This window comes from Solea solea, chromosome 20 (genome assembly GCF_958295425.1).
Source record: "Solea solea chromosome 20, fSolSol10.1, whole genome shotgun sequence".
NCBI lineage: Eukaryota > Metazoa > Chordata > Actinopteri > Pleuronectiformes > Soleidae > Solea > Solea solea.
In genome coordinates this window covers 21,669,536-21,688,461 of record NC_081153.1, presented here as the reverse complement: position 1 = coordinate 21,688,461, position 18,926 = coordinate 21,669,536, and the positions used below count along the sequence as shown (strand labels likewise).

Sequence of the window (18,926 nt, the reverse complement as noted above, 5' to 3'; positions counted from 1 at the left end):
AGATAACATGTCAAATACTTAAATATTTGGTAGTAAACACAGAATCACAATTTTACGAAGGAGTATTAGGGCCAAAAAACGGCACAAGAAAAAAAAAGTCAGGCAAAAAAAAAAAGTCAGGCAAAAAAAAAAAATCCGGCACAAGGAAAAAAAAATTCAGGCAAAAAAAAAATTCCAGCACAAGAAAAAAAAAGTCAGGCAAAAAAAAAAAAATCCGGCACAAGGAAAAAAAAAAATCAGCCAAAAAAAAAAAAAACGGCACAAGAAAAAAAAAGTCAGGCAAAAACAAAAAAAATCCGCCACAACAAAAAAAAATCCAGGCAAAAAAAAATCCGACACAAGGAAAAAAAAAATTCAGGCAAAAAAAAAAAAAAACGGCACAAGAGAAAAAAAGTCGGGCAAAAAAAAAAAGATCCGGCACAAGAAAAAAAAAAGACATTACATTTTGTAAGAAGTGCTCTACAAAAACATTTTATTATTGTTATTGTCGTTATGAACATGCACACACTCAGTGCTGCGAAGGCTCTCATGACCCCAGCTCACTGACCTGAACAGTCATGTGTAACTAACACTTTCTTGGGCCACTTTTCCCTCAAACTGCTTCCCATAGCAACTGCACTGCTCCATCTTTTCACAAACACAAACACAGGCCCAAATGCGTACTTTCTGTGGTTTTGACTATAGAAATGTTGACATCATAGAGAAAACTGATTTATAGAACAGTCAAGTGGACAAATTGATTTTCTTTTATGCAGCAAAAGAAAATCGCCCTTTAACATGGTTGAAATGGAAGAAAAGTTATTATTTGAACCTTTTGAGAAATGTTACATAAGTTGAAGTTGTGGACAGTACATTTTAATGGATGTACAATTTATGTTTATTTACTGTAGCTTTAATACTTGTCATTTCAGAGGATTTGATCTCGTTTGTTTGTTTTTTGTTTTGTTTTGTAGATGATGGTTGTATTTTTTGTTTTAGTTTTATTGGTAGAATAAAATCTAATTAAAAAAATCTGATACAACAACAGTAACTGGTTCTAATTTAGTGGCTGATTAATGCCATCTTGTGGTGAAATCACGGAAGCACGTGTAAATGTCAAACAATTTAAACTTTAAAGTTATCAGGACCTTTGACACTTTTAGCCTAAATAAATAGCCTGTATGTTTTGGCTGGTATAACTGTAATTTATGTATATACATATATACGTGTGTGTGTGTATATATATGTATATATGTATACACACACAAAACAGAAGTAGCATAGCAATGCTGAATAGATCAGTTATGTGATGACGTCATCGACCCCCCCCCCCAAAAAAAACAGAAACAGAATGAGAAATAAAAGATAAGTAAATAAATGAGACACTGTTTACGTGTTCATATAAAAATAGTAAAGTTTGATAAAAGGTCATGAAATGACTGAGTGACCATGTGATCTCAGGAATGAGTGTGAGCGCACGGCACTAGTATGTGCACTGTGCACGTGTGTTTGCGGGGCGGGGCTAAAGCAGACTTTTTCCTTTCATTTTCTTGACACTCAGATTGATACTGTATTATAGTGACGATCAGAATCATCCTGAACAGAACCGCCTCCAAAAAGTCACGGCCACTCAACCACAAGGACCATGGTCCACTACCAAGAGACAGACAATAACAGTTTCTATGTCTCTTTAAGGACCTTCGTATTCGCCGTCAGTACCGTGTTTACTCTACTAATCGCGCAGCAGAAATCGAACTGCGGCTCACTTTACCGAGGTGTCGCCTCATCAAAGGGATATTCTGAGCTTTTTGGAAAAGGTGCTTTATTTGAGACAACTTAAAATGGTCAAATGCTGATAGTTGATAGCATTGAATCTTGTCTTTAGACAATTCACACTAAAGAAACTTAAAATCGCATAAATTCAATCTCATAACTAAACTGACTTATCTTGAAAAATGACATTGTGCAAGCTTTCCACTTTGTCTTATGTATTTCTGTTTTGGATGTTTTTACCCCGCGGTCTTGGATGAGAGAGTGTCCACATTTAACTTGCAGCCGTTATTCTCTTTTTTATTATTATTATTATTATTATTATTATTATTATTATTATTATTACAAATGAGTTTATATGCAAGTAAATAACTATAATTTGACATTTTAATCAATAAACAATAATCTGCTTTACTATTTTTCTGTTTTGTAAAACAGTGTATACAAAATTCATGGATAACAATAATAAGTTAAGAACTATATTTTAGTAATAAAAATATTTTTTGGTTAAAGAGCTTCTACATCTGGTCTATTAACCATTACAGAAACATAAATATTTTTTTTTTATAATTACCAATACTGCTCATTTAGGGCATCTGTGTCATGAACCTTACATTGGATATACGAGCTTGATTTTAGTTTTACTTTGTATACATTTGTTTTATTCTATATTTTATTTTGAGTATACACTTGTATATATTTTGGTTAATTGCGTATTAATTTATCTAAGTATGTCTACTAATGTGCGCAGTTTAAAATAATATTAGTTATATATACTGAATGCTGTCATGTTAATGTATAGAGGTTGTATAAAAGTGGTTACGGGAACATTCTGGGAACCCTTAAAGAACGTTCTCCGAAGGTTGTGACAAAGTAGCGTGTGTGCAGCCAAAGACTAACGTTAGGGGAACGTTAGGAAAACCCAGGGGGGGAACCTTCAGGGAACGTCCTGGGAACCAAAAATGTTGAGCTGGGCTGATGTTCGGTAGTGTCCTCCGGACAGGAGTCACCTCTTTCTCCCTCACCAGAGACGCCGAAGGCGGCGGAGCGGTGTTTGCACACGGCGCAGACAATGTTGGTCATGAGGCTGCTTCAAACTCTGAGTAGTTTGCGACAAGCGGCTGCTCCGGTAGTTTAAACAGGTTGAACCGAAGATTTTAACTTATTTAAAATTGTATTTGTTCTATTAGTATGCGTTTGAGTTAATTTGAAAGGTTATTTATTATTATTTATTAGCTATTTGGCTTTGAGGGTTTACCGTGTGCGTGTTTTACATCCAAAGACATCAGTTATGTCCAACTATCAGGATCCGGAGACAATTCCACTGGTGACGGATGTGAGCAGCGCCGACACTGCGTGGAGGTAAAGTTTGAAACTTTATTTCTTTTTAAAGTTAATTCATTAAGTAGTCAAATTCGAATTCCGGTTGAATAATGAATTAATACATGACATGTTGATGATTTATGAGTGAGCATCAATAACCGTGCTGAGAAAGACAGTGTTCACCACACTGTCTTTGCTCACGGTCCTCTTGTTTGTGTGAGCCGGTTTCCACACGGGTCTGCTCTGGACTCAGGAGTCAGGATTACTGCAGTGTGCAAACCGTGGTGCCCATTTTAATCTCTTCTCTTTTTAAATTGAGAAGTTATGTATTTCATTTAATCCAAGATGACAATGTGCAGCGTGTGACGTATAAATACTCCCCTTATCCATATGAGGCGTGTATATGTGTCAGTATGACTAAATTAAACACTATGATGTGCATGTCCTGTAAAAATAAAAGATGCCAGAAGATGGTGGTGTTTACAACATCTATTTATTTAATTAATTAATTAAATATTTATTTATTTATTTATATATCTATTTAATTAAATATTTAGTCCATATCAAAATAATAAATAACTGGACTTATGTTGCACATCTTGCCATCTTGTCTACTTAGATTCTCCTTAACATTTCCAACAATGATGTAAAATAACATTTTAACCAGTCCATCACAGGAGAGCTGTGTACAGCTGTGTATTATTAACTATGCTTCATTCCCTACATTATTTACTGTTCAACATATATGTGTGTATATACTGTATATATACATATCTATATAAATATGTATATATGTATATGTACTGTTGTATGTTCTACAATGGAGGTACATTTACATTTTGTCGTGTGAACAGGCCGTAGAGGCAAAGTATGTTCTTCTATGTGCCTTACTCATCCCCTACCTAGAGGTGTCATGTTATTTTACTTCTATATTGTACATTTAATTACTTTACAATTACATATTTAATACATTATTCCCGCTGATGCTGTTTCTAACCAGGTGAGAGATTGTTGTTGTGATCTTTTCAAACATTTCATACACAAAGGCAACTCAATGTGCTTTACATGAAACAACCATTTAACAGTAAGAATTGGAGAATTAAAAAATAAAAACAGTAAAAACAATTGAATAAAAACTATTTAGAAATAGAATTAAAAACAATTGTATAAAACAATTTAGAAATAAAATTAAAAACAATTGTATAAAAACAATTTAGAAATAAAAATATAACAAAATACAGAAAAATAGAAAAGGAGAAAAAAGTTAAATATAAAGTTGCAGTATAAAATAATGATTTGCTTCAAAATCATAAACAGGACATACAGTGCAAATGAAAGATTAACTACACAGCAGCTCCTCGCCATCTCTTAGTATACTGCAGACAAAGTATTCTATACAACAATAACTTTACGCACCGCTCCCGCCGAAGTTATAAGTCCGTGCGACGATGCTCTCTGTACCCAGGATGCATTGCTTTGTTACGTGACATCGGCAAGCTCAATTGGCTTCTCCCTCTGGTGGTGAAAATGGAAAGTTTTGCTCCATATGAGGACAGAAGAGTTGTTGTCGTGGTTACGTCTGATGCATGTGGAGATGCCCTGTTTACACACCGTGGTTTGCGTTGTCGACAATACTCGCAGGGAACGCAAAATATTTCCACACCAATGATTTTAGAGGAGCGGGAGGGGGTTCCAGTTTCGTTAATCTGTTGCACCCAAATCAGCAGTTGCCGTGGTTACTATTAGTTGGCAGCAGCTTCAGGTTAGTGGGAAGAGGTAACGCGTAGTCGTGGCTACGACCACCAACGCCTGATGATCATGCCTCTCTGTGTTTTTCATGCTTCCTCTCCACTCTTGCACTGAGGTCAGGGCGACGCAGGTCCGACCTCGACCAGGGTCTCCGCTCCATGTGTGTGCAGTAGTTGTCTGTGGTTTGTATTTAAACAAGAACCATGAAGGCCTGTGTTCATGGAGTCTCCTGTCATCCACTTCAGACCCCCTTTCCCAGTCTGAACAGCTCGCTCCACCAAACCATTTGAGGCTGGGTGAAAAGGGGTTGCTCAAATGTGTCCCCGCATTTCCAGGGCTTCCTGAAAAATCAAAGGTGGGGCACAGAGCATATATCTAACACTGCCCCAAAGTCACAGTACTCTGCCAAAATGATCCACGGAATAACATCAACGGCAACATGAATCACCAGAACTAAGGCACTGGGGTTCTCACTAACTCAGTTCCTTATTCTGACTGAATTAGTTTTAGAATTTCTTATAAATTTGCACGTTTGTTTTCCTCATGGGTGTTTCAAGGAATTTAAGAGCTCTGGGAAATAGGAACTTGGAGGGCCCATATCAAACCAAACAGTGCCAAGATCTCTGCCTATCCCAGTACTTGTATTTGCTTTGTAATCAGACTGAACTTTGTGTGCCGGCTTTGTTTACTGTTCATTTTTGAGTGTTTGTGCTGCTTAATGAATCCGTGTCAGACTTGGGTTTAGGATTAACACGAAACTCACGGGTTCAGGAGAATCTGCTAAAACAAGTCCCAGAGTGGGTTGTCCAAGACTCCTCCCCTTATAAATGCTAGAGGTGTCACTTTGTTTCCCACAGTGGACACATTTGTTCAAGGCTACATCCATATCTGCTCCATCATCAGAATCTAATCAACGACCTTCATTCTTACCTTAAATATTTGACTCGCGCTCATGCAAGAACACGATGCAAGAGCAAATGAGGTAAACACCTAAACACTGTTATCTGTCACTTCACTAACTTCATTCCAATTTCCAATGTTCATCCAGTGTGCCCAACCACAGTGAGCTCAATGGTGGCGTCAGACATTGCCATGACAACAGCCACGCGCAGGAGGATCGCGAGCGAGAGAGGAAGGTTGCCAGGAAGCGGCTGTACGTGGTGTCTGTCATCTGTCTGATTTTCATGATTGGTGAAATCCTCGGTGAGTCATCCTGCTCTAGCCAGTATATTTTTCAGTAGGGCATGCTGCACATCACTCAATATCAATATATATGTCACAATATAAATATAAAGGAAATCACTTATTTCTGAATAATATATGGGGATATTTTTAGCCTATATCCTGATACAAAAGCTGCACACAGGTTGTTTCTCTGGACTTTCTCAAAGAGTGAGAGTAACAATACGCATAATAACATTTTATGCGTTATTGTCTCACTAAAATGTCAATGTGGCATTTAAATAACACTGCTCTGTCTTCTTGTGCAGGTGGGTATTTTGCAGGCAGCCTGGCGGTGATGACCGACGCTGCTCATCTCCTGGTGGACTTCACCAGCTTCATCATCAGCCTCATCTCGCTGTGGCTCTCCTCCAGACCTGCCACACAAAAGCTCAGCTATGGCTGGCACCGGGCAGGTAATGCTGACGACGGCTTTCAAGAACTCTTTTGAAGCTGCATGTGAAATCATTCTTGCCCTCCTTGCCCCTCCAGCTTGATAATGAACATTCACACCGGTTGTTGCCAAAGGTTCATTTCTGTCTTTAGTCCCGAGGCAGAATTCTTCAGTGGTACCAGGACATTGTTTAACCCTTCTGTGACCATCCTGTTGTAGCCCAGGGAATTTGGCATGTGTACTTCTCATTACCGTAACTCTTAGATCAGGGGTGTCAAACGTACCGGTCCAATCCGGCCCATATGATGATTTTGTTTAATTAAAATTTCTATAAAATGTGATATTTATCAGTGTGAGATACCTGTGAGTAAATATTTTGTGCCTTTGTTGTTGTAATGCACGTGTGTAAACTTATTTTTCTCAAGAAATTTGAGGTTTGTTGATAGTTTGTTTTGTAAAAAAATAATCTTCATTTAATCTAAAATTTCTCTATATGTTATTATACTATTATTTTACTCAAATCTTGCCTTACGTGGCCCTGGGACTAAAATGTCCAATATCTTGGTGTTCATCATGACGGTAATAAGAGGGTTAATCAGATAATGCTGTGAACCAGCAATTAAACCATTTGTTCTACTTCTGTGTGTATTTAAGCAGTTTTCTGTCGCCTCTCTCCTCACTGCAGAGATCGTGGGAGCGCTGCTGTCAGTTTTCACCATCTGGCTGGTAACAGGTGTGCTGGTGTACCTGGCTGTGGCGCGCCTCATCAGTGACGATTACACCATCGAGGGCAGAATCATGCTCATTACCTCTGGCTGTGCAGTGCTAGCCAACATTATGTGAGTGAATTACACCCACGTCTCACCGATATAGCTTCTTTTCTTGGTGCTGAATCTTGATGAGCTGAGAAGATTCATCGTTTAAAAGTCCCCGCTTTCCCCGCCTTCCACAGCATGGCCCTCACCCTTCACCAGTCCGGTCACGGCCACAGTCACGGCGGGCTCGGCTCTCACGGCCACAGTCACGGCGGCAAGAAAAGACATCAGTACAATGTCCATGTAGATGTGGAGCAGAAAGGAGCAAAGCACAGTGCGTTTCTTCTGCTGAGTCATTATTTTGACACTTTCTTCTTAAATATGATCAAAGTTGGCCTTGATGCAGTGAATTATAACAGTGAAATTATTCTCTACTATGACTGGACGTGGGCTCGGCACGGTCCATCATAGTGGCATAATGAAATATGTAATGACTATAATGAAATGTTTTTTTTGTGCTGTCAGAAGCGAGGGCTCAGCAGGCCAACGCCAGCGTGCGAGCGGCCTTTGTCCATGTGGTGGGAGATCTCCTGCAGAGCCTCAGCGTGCTCGTCAGTGCCATCATTGTCTTCTTCAAGGTAACGCGTCTCTCTGTGTAAATCGGTTTTACGCTGTGATTTCAGGACGTTGTGTATTGAGTTGACCTTTCAACAGAAGTGGAAATACTGTGCTTTGAGTGAGGGGTGGCTCTTTGGTGCAGGATGTGACACAGTTGAATTACAGAGTTTGATTTCATCCAAACAACATCATCGCCTGTTGATGTGAGTCAGTACCTACATATGAGCATTAGAATGGCACTAACTCCACTCAAGCCAAGATTCAAGCTACTGGCAGAGCGATCACATGTCCTTTTCTTAAAGAGGCACTTTTTAAATTAACTTTATTCAGAAGATTCAGGACTGTTTTATTTTTACTTGAAACATTGTGTCTGCAAAGAAGGGAATAGAAAAGAAATGTGAAGAGAAAAGAACGCAGTAAGCGCTCCTTTTACTTTTCCCTCAGGATTCAGAGTTGGTCCTAATCAACAGAAGTTTGCATGCTCCAGACTTTTATTTTGACCCCACAGTGCAAAGTCAGATAATGCCCAGTCCAGCTGGTTGGGACATTTTGGTTCTCACACTCAGCTCCTCTGGTTGTTGCATGTGTGAAACCAAATTGAGTCAAAGAAAGTCAAACAGCTAGAAGAACTAAATGTCTTATTAATACATTTACATAATACAAATATGAATTTGTACATGCAAAAAAAAATGTATATGCATCATGTGATTGTAACTAAACAAACAATTCATAAAACTAGAAGAGCAAACCACAGCTGTAATTATGAGCTCCTCCATATTATGTTACTACAATCCATGAAAGTGTGTATTTTACAGCAGATGGCTCTGAAGAAAGAGACCTGGTTTTTGTATTAACTGGTGGAGCCATGCAGGAAAATCTTCTAATGCAATCCAGGAAAACCACATATTACTCTCACACCCTCACAACAGAAACACAGGAGCAAGTGACAGAGAGGAGCACAACACCGCAGCTCAATAATCACACAAACAATGTTTAGTCTTTTCCCTCCTGAGAAATGATTAAATCCTCCGGTCGATGCTAACATCGCACACGAGCTACAGTAGGGAATGAATGAATGAATGAATGAAATGTTACATTAAGTACGTTAGCCTAGCATGCACGCGCAGTTCACCCGTCCACAACACTGCAGGCGCAGCAGAAACAGAGGGGGCGCTGCAGCATCAGGCACAACAAACTGTTCACACACAGCTACACGACATAAAGTGTCCACAGGGGACATTTCATTGGGGACGAGGTTGAATTTACTATTAACTTGTGCTCAACAACATCTTTGACACAGGAAAACTTTTAAAAGCTTATAATCCTCCCCTGTACAGCAGCGCCCTCTGGTGGGCAAAGACACCATTGATGATTGTACTGTATCCATGTTGTGTTTTGTTTGGTCTTTCAGCCTGAATATAAGATAGCGGACCCCATCTGCACCTTCCTGTTCTCCATGTTTGTTTTGTGCACCACCTTCACCATCATGAAAGACATTCTGCTTGTCCTAATGGAAGGTGAGTCCAATATTCTTACATATATTCTACATTTTACCACTGCTACTATTACAGTACTGCTATTACATCCATGTGTTCCATCAAACCTCTGCAGAAAGACAATACCAGCCAAAGATGCAGAGATCTCAGAGTTCTTCAGGTGGTGTCTGCAGAGGTTACCAAGAGTTTTATTATATAATGCCTTTTTTTTAATTTAGGGCATGTATAATCTCAGGGCTAATTACTAAAACAACGAAAAGACATTTTTGATTGATATCTGAAGTTTTAATAGCTCATGTCACCTTACAAAGCCCAGGTTTGCTTAACGACAACGGAACGCAAGTTAAGCAGCTGGCTTATATTTTAGCCCCTCCCCCCCACCAGAGATGTATAAAGTACAAGAGACCAAGACTTGAGTAAAAGTACAAGTACTCAATGAAAAAGTGACTTCAGTCGAAGTTGACGTGTTCTTTAAACACCACACTTACTAAAGTATTCAATGGTCTCATTTATTTAGTTAAGTTAGTTAATACTGTAACTGGACAGCACTTTCATTTGTGCATTTCCAGTTCTGTTTTGCTTTTCTTCAGGAGCCAAAACAGCATATCTCATTTCTTAATGTCAACATATCTGTACCTCGAGGACAAAGATCTGTGTCTTCTGCTCTCTAAATGAATACTTAAACTGCAGTGTGTAATTTATTAAATATTAATAAATGTTCCCTCAGTCAGGTTTGATAGTAGAGCTCGTATTCAAATGGACGTAGTATACAAATAATCCAACAAGAGGACTAATATGATACTAATGATATCATCACCAACAACAAAAAGCAGAGTTACGCCCACAATAAGTCCTTCCACTGTTATTTTTGTCAGGCTCTTGTCTCTTTGTCGTTTCCAGGCACTCCAGCAGGTGTTCAGTACAGTGAGGTGCGGAGCGGTCTGCTGGCAGTGAAGGGGGTCACAGCAGTCCACAACCTCCACATATGGGCCCTCACCGTAAACCAAGCTGTACTGACTGCTCACGTAGCCATCGGTGAGAAGACACTGCTATACACAAACATGTCACAGTGCCGGTGACCTCCCACTTCATCTTATTTGACATTAAATGCTTATGGTACGCTCAGTAAAGTAGAAGTATGGAAAAGGACGAGTAAAAGTACAAGTACTGATTAAACGTATAGTGTAGTGTATAGTGTTGTTTGATGAGAAGCTGCTCAGTGACAAGTTCCCAGGTTGACTTTCTTCATCCGTGTTCTCCCTGATACTACAGGGATGATGACAGGACATCATCATCATCATCATCATCATCATCACTCAGAAAAACAAAATGATCAATAATTCCCTTCACATGCTTAGTAATGAGCCTGGTTTGAGAATAGAAGGAGCAAGTCGATAAGGAACCTGTTTGTTGTTGCATCAGGACACACCTTCACCTTCAGCATTTCTCTCACTGTTGTTTTGTTATATTGATACAACTGTATCAATATAACAAAACAAATACAGTAGAAAAATAATAATAATGATGACAAAATACAATGAAGCACAAACTAAAATACTGTGATGAACTTCAATATCGTTCACATTTCTGCAACAAAGTAATAATAATAGTACAAACAAACGAGGGACACGTCACGATCCGTGCAGAGCGTCGCCTGCCTCACACACACACACACACACACACACACACACACACACACGCACACACGCACAGCTAACGACAGCTTAGCTGCTTATTTTGAGACTTGTTTAATTAACACAAACTCTCTCACACGCCCACATTGAGGAGGTGCTGTGAAGTAATGGAAAACAACATCTTTGTCTTGTGACTTCCTGTGTTTTATTTTGAAAGAGTAACTCTCCTCTCTTGCTCTTCCTCCATGTGTCACCTGTCTGATCGTTTCCCTTGATTGTTTCCAGCTGTGGCCCCGCCCTCATGTGTATTTAGTGTCTGTGTCCCAGAGTGTCACGTCCACGTCACGGCCTTGTTTTACGCTCCTCACCTTGGTTCTGTTTTTTTGATAAATTGAGTTACTTTGAACCTTTTTGTTTGTTTTTTTGTTTATCATAGTTTCATAGCCTGATTATTTTCACCAAAATCAGAAACAAAACAACTTCCTCTGCGTCTGAGATGGTGTTTGTTGGTCTTTACTTCAGGACATACAGTAAACAGTCTATAAACAAGGGATTAGTTCACATGGTCACGCGCTTGTCAACAGTAACTCCTCTGATGGATGATTGATGAAACGCAAACAAAACAATTCATGACGGAACAGTTAAACACTTTAGGAAGTATGAATAAGGCCTTTATAGCAGCAGTGAGGCTTATTGACGTTAGGAGTAACCTTAAATACACTTGATGAAGATGATGGCTCACTGTCATTTCCTGTGTTGTCCTCTGTGCAGATGAGTCCGTGGACGCTCAGGATGTCCTCAGAGAAATGACGCAGGCGTGTTTCTCCTCCTACAACTTCCACTCTGTGACGATTCAGGTGGAGCGCGAGGCCGACCTGAAGCCTGGCTGTGCTCTGTGTGTTGGACCTGACCTGTGACCTGTGAAAGTCACACATTACTGTACGTTTGAGTGCCTTTATTTTGACATTTAAAAAATCTTGTTATTCAAATAAAAAGACATTTTAACTCTTATATAAAAGTGGACTATTCGTGTCTGCATCTTAAAACAAGTGTTGGAATCATGTTGTCACACATCAAAAGTATTGTTGCATGAGCCTCATCAGACTGTAGCTGCATTAGATGCTGATTACAGCTACAAATGTTTATACAAAGTCTGATCAATTTAAATAGAAACAAGAGTGAATATTCATCTTTATCTTTCATCCTGTACGTGGAGAGCTTCATCATACCTCTTCACTGTCTGTGTTCTGGTGTCATCTGTATTATTCAATAAAAAGTGGGGTTTTTTTCCACACTCTGTCTTTTCCAGGCTGATTTACGCACGGTGCGTTTACATGCATGTTAAAAGACTAAGACAATAGTTGAGTGTCATATGAACATGTCAGTCTGAGTCAAATTGAACTATTTTGATATGGACGAACATATCATTTGATTCAAAGTCTGATGACATCTGTTGTCATTGAGGAAACTTACAGAACCACAACACGAGCCATCGCACCGTTCACCTTCAGACAATGACGTAAAGGTGGTCTGGCACTAGCTTATATACACGACCAGTCAGAAGTTTGCACACACCTTCTCATTCAATGCTTTTTCTTTATTTTCATGACTATTTACATTGTAGATTCACACCTTACTGCCCACACAGCTCCTCTGTTGCTGAGCAACCAGTATGTGAAAACTCCCCCCAAAAAAATAAAAAAAAGCATCAGACATCTTAAGGGACATGTTGATCCCTTTTACAGTCCCCAACCTTTTGACCTTGACTCAGTTTGCGAGCTTGTGCCGCTGTAGTGTTTGGGGCTTGTCTGAGTTTGACCTCTGTACTCTGATGTTTGCTGCTGTGCAGCTCAGGACCACAGGAGTAACACAGTCAAGGGCATCATTAATAATAACTGACACAAACACAAGCCAGCTGGTGCCCTCTCACTGTGCTGTCTTTTATTTTGGAGAATATCTGTCTCTCTAAAATACTGCATGAAATATTAATATCTCTCCCAATATATAGTTGTTGTTGTTTTTTTTTAAAGCAAGTTTGTTCCAAATAACTTAGGGAGATGTAGGTTATGGCCCACGGAAGAAATGATTATATTTTATACACATCCCAGATTATAAAGCCTTGTGAAATATAGGAGAATGCATTGAATTCACTTGTCACATCATGTTTTAATCTTATCTGAACTAGCTTGGTTCAATATGGAGAATATTCAACTTCAGATTTCATGGCTATTTGTAGAGAATCGCAGCCTTTTGACGACACAAAAATCAACACTTTACTTTTAACTTGTATAATATAACAATATATAACCTAATCCAAAATATAACTCCTTACCCTTACCCTATAACGATATGTAAACTAACTTTAAATATAGTTATAATTAACCTATATATATATACATATTCATATGTATATATATGTATATATATATATATATATATATATATACAGTCCTGAAAAAATGAGGATGTTTATTAAGAAATGTTTACATATCGATGTCTGATCTTCTTTTGCAACTATAACAGTTTCCACATTCTTGGAAGACTTTCCTCAAGATTCTGAAACGTTTCTTTGTGAATTTCAATTTCAATTTCAATTTCCAAAATGTCTTGATATGCTGAAACTTTAAGATTGTCCTTCATTGCCTGATTGAAACAAATATTTAAGAGGTGTGGCCAAATACTTGTGTCCATATAGTGTAAATATTGTACTCGTCTTCACCTGTATTCTAATCTAATAGACTTGACTTCTCATGCTGCTGCTGCCTTCACACTCGTGCACTCCCCCTTCTCTCTGACTCTAGCTGAACCTGGAGGGACCCCGATCACTGCATATTTAATTAAAGCATCAGTAATTCACTCGGTGGCTGGATAATCCGCTTCAAGCCCTGATAACCCCCTCAGCTTATAATCATTACACAGTTTGCATTTCCTCACAGGGGTGTGTGTGTGGGGGAGGGTTCTGTCTGTCTGTCTGTCTGTCTGTCTGTCTGTCTCTGTTTCACTCACCCTGGAGCCACCTTCTCCCTCCCCACCCTCCTTGTGATCAAGGTTCAAGGCCCTGCAGCTGTGATGAGAACATGTGGTCGTCCCATGTATGATCTCGCTGTCAGTTATCAGGTAAACTGTGTTCAGTGTGAAGTCAGAGGCTTCTGACAGAGTCCTCTGTCTTTTTATATCTTTAATATTTCATGTGATGATCTGTCCTGCTGCTTACGATAACATTCCTGTTTGCACTGTCTTTGGTGAGTTTGAAGCTTTGATGAGAATAAGATGACGGGGAAAAAAACACACATTTAAAACCAATGCATTTCCCATTAGCGTGCACTGATGTAATCAATGTGCATTGTTGTTTCTTTATTCACTTTGATCAGCAGTGATAGGTTAGCTCTCAAGTAGGAAGACAGCTGAGACGCACACACACACACACACACACACACACACACACACACACTACATGATGCAAGAAGTGACCCAATTCTGATCTCTTAACATATCAGAATTGGGTATCAAGACGTGCAGTGTAAATGCAGCCTTAACCCTAACCCTAACCTTAACTATCCCATGTCTTCACCCGCTTAAACATAAATAAACTTTTCTAATAATGCCAATTGTTACATTAAAGCATATTCATCATCTCTCTACCTGCCTCTACTCTCTCACTACCACATAAACACAGGCTGCAAGATTATGGAGAAGCTCATTTCACATGGTCTGGTGGCAGCAGCAGATGAGGATGATAAGAGCAACACTCATTCATCCTGGCAATTAGGAAGTTCTCAAGTGAACCTAAGGCACTGTTTTATTTATTTTATTCATTTCAGTTTTTAAATAAAAGGTGTGTGTTTTTCTTGAAAGGAAAAGACTTCAGGACATTATCACATAAAAATGTGTTCCAGATAAAAGCAAAAAAAACAAAACAATCAAAAACCTGGCCTGTAACTCCAAATCTGAATGAATAATGTAAATTAAGTGACTGGCGTCCTAATCCTAATCTACTTTTTCAGCCCCACTCAAGCCGGAAGGCAAATCCTTTCCCTTTTTTAATAAAGCTCTTATTTCCAGCTGAAGAAAAATCAACCTCTCAGTCTCTTTCTGACACCTCTCACATTTTAAATTAATTTGAATTAACACAATAATCCAAGCACAAGCTGTAGAGTATAAGTATTGGATGGATGGATTACATTGAGGGATCATATTTATCACAGAGTAAACAGTGAATCTGAATTCACTAAAAACTTTAATGACCTATGAGAAGCAATCGAATGTTGTAAATTGGCCTGAGTGCTAATGAAGCCCGGTGTGTGTGTGTGTGTGTTCTTATGGGTTTGTGAGGACCAAACAAACGTGTGTGTGTGTGTGTGTGGCTGTTAAAAAGGAACACACCAGCAAATGGCGCTGTAACACCGTGTAAGCCTGAACATTTTTATTGCGCCTTACTTTATCCTAATACTGTCACTAAGAAGTTAAACTCTCAGCATTGATCATCATTAAGACGAAAAAAAATGTTAGTGTCGTTATTTAGTAAAAAAATAAATAAAAAAAGACATAAAACGACTTACATTGAAGAAAATAATTTCAAGTGGCGCCTTTACTTCATTGCTTACGACTACGAGTGATGTGCCGGGACCACCTCTCGCGATAGTTGCAGCAGCTGAGATCCTAGGAGCAGAGCAGGCGACTTGTTATGTCAACAAAACAGACAAATTGTCACCACACAGGTAACATTACACACTGTTTAACAAGTTACTGGTTAATAATGAGCACTTCCTGTAGTGTTCGAGTCCACGTGGCGTTGTCTTCAGTCGAGGACAACGCGAGAAAACGAGGCGAGAGGCAGCTGAAAGTGTCGTGTGCCGCTGAGACTTTAGCTTTGACGACAACAACCTCTGCACTTTTTCTACGAAGGCTGTTACTCTAATGTTACTCTAATGTTACTCTAATGTTACGCTAATGTCGTGAACGAGTGGTATTTTCAAGTCCAGCATAGGAGCTAATAAACTTGTGTTTATAATAACTAATGTCACTAACACGTCATAGCGTTGAATAAACTTAAGCTAAGTTAGCACTGAGACTTTACCAGTGTTGCTTTTCAGGTTCATTTGTGACAGCTGTGCATTTCCTTTGTGTTAAATAAAGGTTTGTGTACTAAAATCACATTTTGTGACTGGTGTTATGCAAGTATAGTAGTACAGTTGTGTGATTACCATTTATAATGGTTAGAATGGATTTTAAGTAAATATATAATAATAGTGTTATTCATAGTAATCATAATAACAACAACAACAATAACTAACAACGATAATAAATTGTCAGTTGTTCTGATAATTGACTGTACATTGTTAAGGAAAATGTCAAATATTTGAATATTTATGCTTCTCCAGTCCTGGGAAGATTTAAGCTTTTTGAAAACATTACTTTTGGTAAAAGTAATCTAGGTAATCAGTTCAGTTCAGTTTCTCTTTTCTGACCAAACATCAATCAACAAGATCACTCAGAGAGCACAGACCTCCACCAAGGCTTTAGCACTTGTGTCAGCTGTGTTTAACATACCAACATCTGTAATGTTTACACTTATGTTTATCCATCCATATAGAACTTAACCTGCTTATGCTGTTGCCATCTTACATAAACTTGACAAAATTCAAGTGTTAAGATGTCACCGAGATATACACGTCTGAACTTGTTCAATGGGACAGAACCATGTTAAATTCAAATGGATTTAAGTCGCATATAAGAACCTGAAAATTAGAAAATTCTTTTAATTATTGACAAAACACTCAAAATAGTTGATAATATATTTATTAATGGATTTATAATTAATTAATAGAATAATCATTGCAGCCCTAGTGTCCTACACTCTGTGATCTTGCAAGATTAACTTCTCCTTTTTTCAGCTTATCCCTTTAGGGGTTGCCACAACGGCTAAATTGTATATAAAACAAAATGCAGAATCTGGATCGATGTCTGCATCACTGTCAAAATCTAATAGTTTTAGCCTTGGGACATGAATTTCATCCCCAGAAAATGTCATTTAAATCCATGGTTATAGAGTTATGCTGCTCACAGACACACAGACAGACCAAGGCTGGGTGGAGGTAATAATTGTCAGTTCTAGTGCTGCACTTTTTCCCATTTACCATCAGCTGTCAACTTCTCTTTCTCCTCATCTTAATATTTACACTTCATCAAGGTGTATGAGGATGTACTGGTGTGGAATGGCCTGACGGGGAAACTTCACCTGGACCTAGACCTTCTCCTCCGTCCCAGTCATCCACTGTCTCTATGACAACCCCACCGCTAGTGTCCGCTTTTGGTGGGCAGCCACCAATACAGCAGCAGCAGCAGCAGCAGCAGCAGCAGCAGCAGCAGCAGCAAGGCCAGGCAGCGCGTGATGTCAACACGGCGTCACTGTGCCGCATCGGCCAGGAGACGGTCCAAGACATTGTCGTCAGGACATTGGAGATCTTCCAACTCCTCAGGAACATGCAGGTCACACTTGCTATTTCTCTCTACCTGTATCTCCTTTAACTGTGGTTCAATTCTCTCCTCTTTCCTCCTTTTATTTTTAATTGACCATACATCATTATGGCACAAAGAAGCAGCATGAAATAAATGAATCTGTTATTTTGAGCTATGTCATTTAATAAAACTTGACGGTAAAGAAATAAACACAACAGAAAAAAAAAATGATAATGTCACTATTATGCAAATAACAAAACAACTGTCAGGCAATTAAAAATGTTTTTTGATGCAGGGTGTAAAAACAGAGCAGACTGAATACTAAATTAATGACTCTACCAAAGCTGAGTGCAATCAGCCAAAAGCTCAATCAACTAGTGATCATTAAGTCAGTCCTAACACAGCTAAAAGGACAAAATCAGGAAATATAAGAAGCTTTTACAGACAAAAGTTTAAATATTATTGATATAACATGGCAACCACTTGATTTAAAAATGATTCTAAGAGTCTGAAATTGTAAGAAAGTGAAATACAGTGGTTATGGTTTAATTTGAAGTCTGTATCTTGGCTCCCAAACGTAAAATGAACGATTTATGAACTACATTACATACAGCGGCTTCAGTTTTATCTAGATGTGGTCTAGTGGGCTAACACCAGTCAGGGAACAAACGGACACTCTGTATTGGTTTTGGCAGCGGGGATCGATGATTGTGTCTTTTTATTAGCACTAACAAACTTGTAGTCTTGTACTTTGCTTAACCCAACATTTCCTCTGTTCTGCTTTGCAGCTGCCTAATGGAGTCACTTACCACCCTAATACCCAGCAGGACCGGCTGGGAAAACTCCAGGAGCACCTACGTATGCTCTCTGTGCTGTTCCGCAAGCTTCGCTTAGTCTATGACAAGTGCAATGAAAACTGTGCTGGACTGGACCCCATACCCCCAGAGGTGAGACAGCTCTTCACCTGTGTGTATTTTCTTTTCTTTTTTATAGCTGCAGTACGTAACTTTAGTTGTTGTTGCCTCTGTTTGGTCTTTGTGAACAGAAACATGATTTGTATGCTTCGTCCTTCGTCTAAAAAAGGGAGCGTTGTCAAGCAATACTATCAAACTTGACTGAGGGAGCATTTGTGTGTATGCAGCAGCAGAAGTTTTCAGATTTTTCCAGCTTTTTAAAAGTATATATTTTCTGGTTACTTTGCTCCATAAAACAAAGAAATATTTATAATGGAATCATTTTGGTTTCTGGACAAAACATCATCATTTTGAGGTTTGAAAAACACTGGTCAAGATTTTTCTGCATTTTCTGACACTTTATAGACCACATGGTTACTCGATTAACTGAGGCAAGAATCGACAGATTCATTGATGATGAAAATAGTCGTCAGTTGCAGCCCTACTCCTTTCAAACTGCTGAAAGACCGTGTTGATTTGAGCAGTAGAATTCTCTTGTGGATATTTCTTTGTGTTTTCGCTCGTTAGGGATTGGCATGAATATTCCATTGATTGTAAAAAGTCGATCAATTACC

General features: G+C 38.8%; 2 protein-coding genes across 3 annotated transcripts in view; both read left to right on the top strand.

The window, feature by feature from the left end:
• Positions 1-2,394: 2,394 nt before the first annotated feature.
• On the top strand, positions 2,395-12,209 carry slc30a8 (solute carrier family 30 member 8). Of its 2 annotated transcripts, XM_058618525.1 has the most exons (10): positions 2,395-2,891; positions 3,032-3,111; positions 5,870-6,024; positions 6,312-6,458; positions 7,122-7,275; positions 7,389-7,525; positions 7,717-7,829; positions 9,221-9,326; positions 10,206-10,340; positions 11,711-12,209. In XM_058618525.1, exons 2-10 carry the CDS (start codon positions 3,041-3,043, stop codon positions 11,854-11,856), a joined length of 1,164 nt encoding a protein of 387 aa, XP_058474508.1. In that variant the 5' UTR covers positions 2,395-2,891; positions 3,032-3,040; the 3' UTR covers positions 11,857-12,209. The 2 variants fall into 2 exon arrangements, with proteins under 2 accessions (XP_058474508.1, XP_058474507.1); XM_058618524.1 differs by having other exon boundaries at positions 2,396-3,111.
• Positions 12,210-15,531: 3,322 nt separating this feature from the next.
• med30 (mediator complex subunit 30) overlaps positions 15,532-18,926 on the top strand; it is a 28,253-nt gene continuing 24,858 nt past the window's right edge. Inside the window, exons 1-3 of the mRNA XM_058619649.1 lie at positions 15,532-15,657; positions 17,130-17,428; positions 18,187-18,345. Of these exons, the coding sequence (XP_058475632.1) occupies positions 17,222-17,428; positions 18,187-18,345 (366 nt within the window). The 5' untranslated portion in view covers positions 15,532-15,657; positions 17,130-17,221. The remainder of the gene's footprint in view (positions 15,658-17,129; positions 17,429-18,186; positions 18,346-18,926) is intronic.

Coding starts and splice junctions, on each gene's coding strand:
- slc30a8 (XM_058618525.1), top strand. CDS start 3,041: ATGTCCAACTATCAGGATCCGGAGACAATTCCACTGGTGACGGATGTG. Junction 3,112..5,869: donor AGCGCCGACACTGCGTGGAG/GTAAAGTTTGAA, acceptor ATGTTCATCCAG/TGTGCCCAACCACAGTGAGC. Junction 6,025..6,311: donor CATGATTGGTGAAATCCTCG/GTGAGTCATCCT, acceptor CTTCTTGTGCAG/GTGGGTATTTTGCAGGCAGC.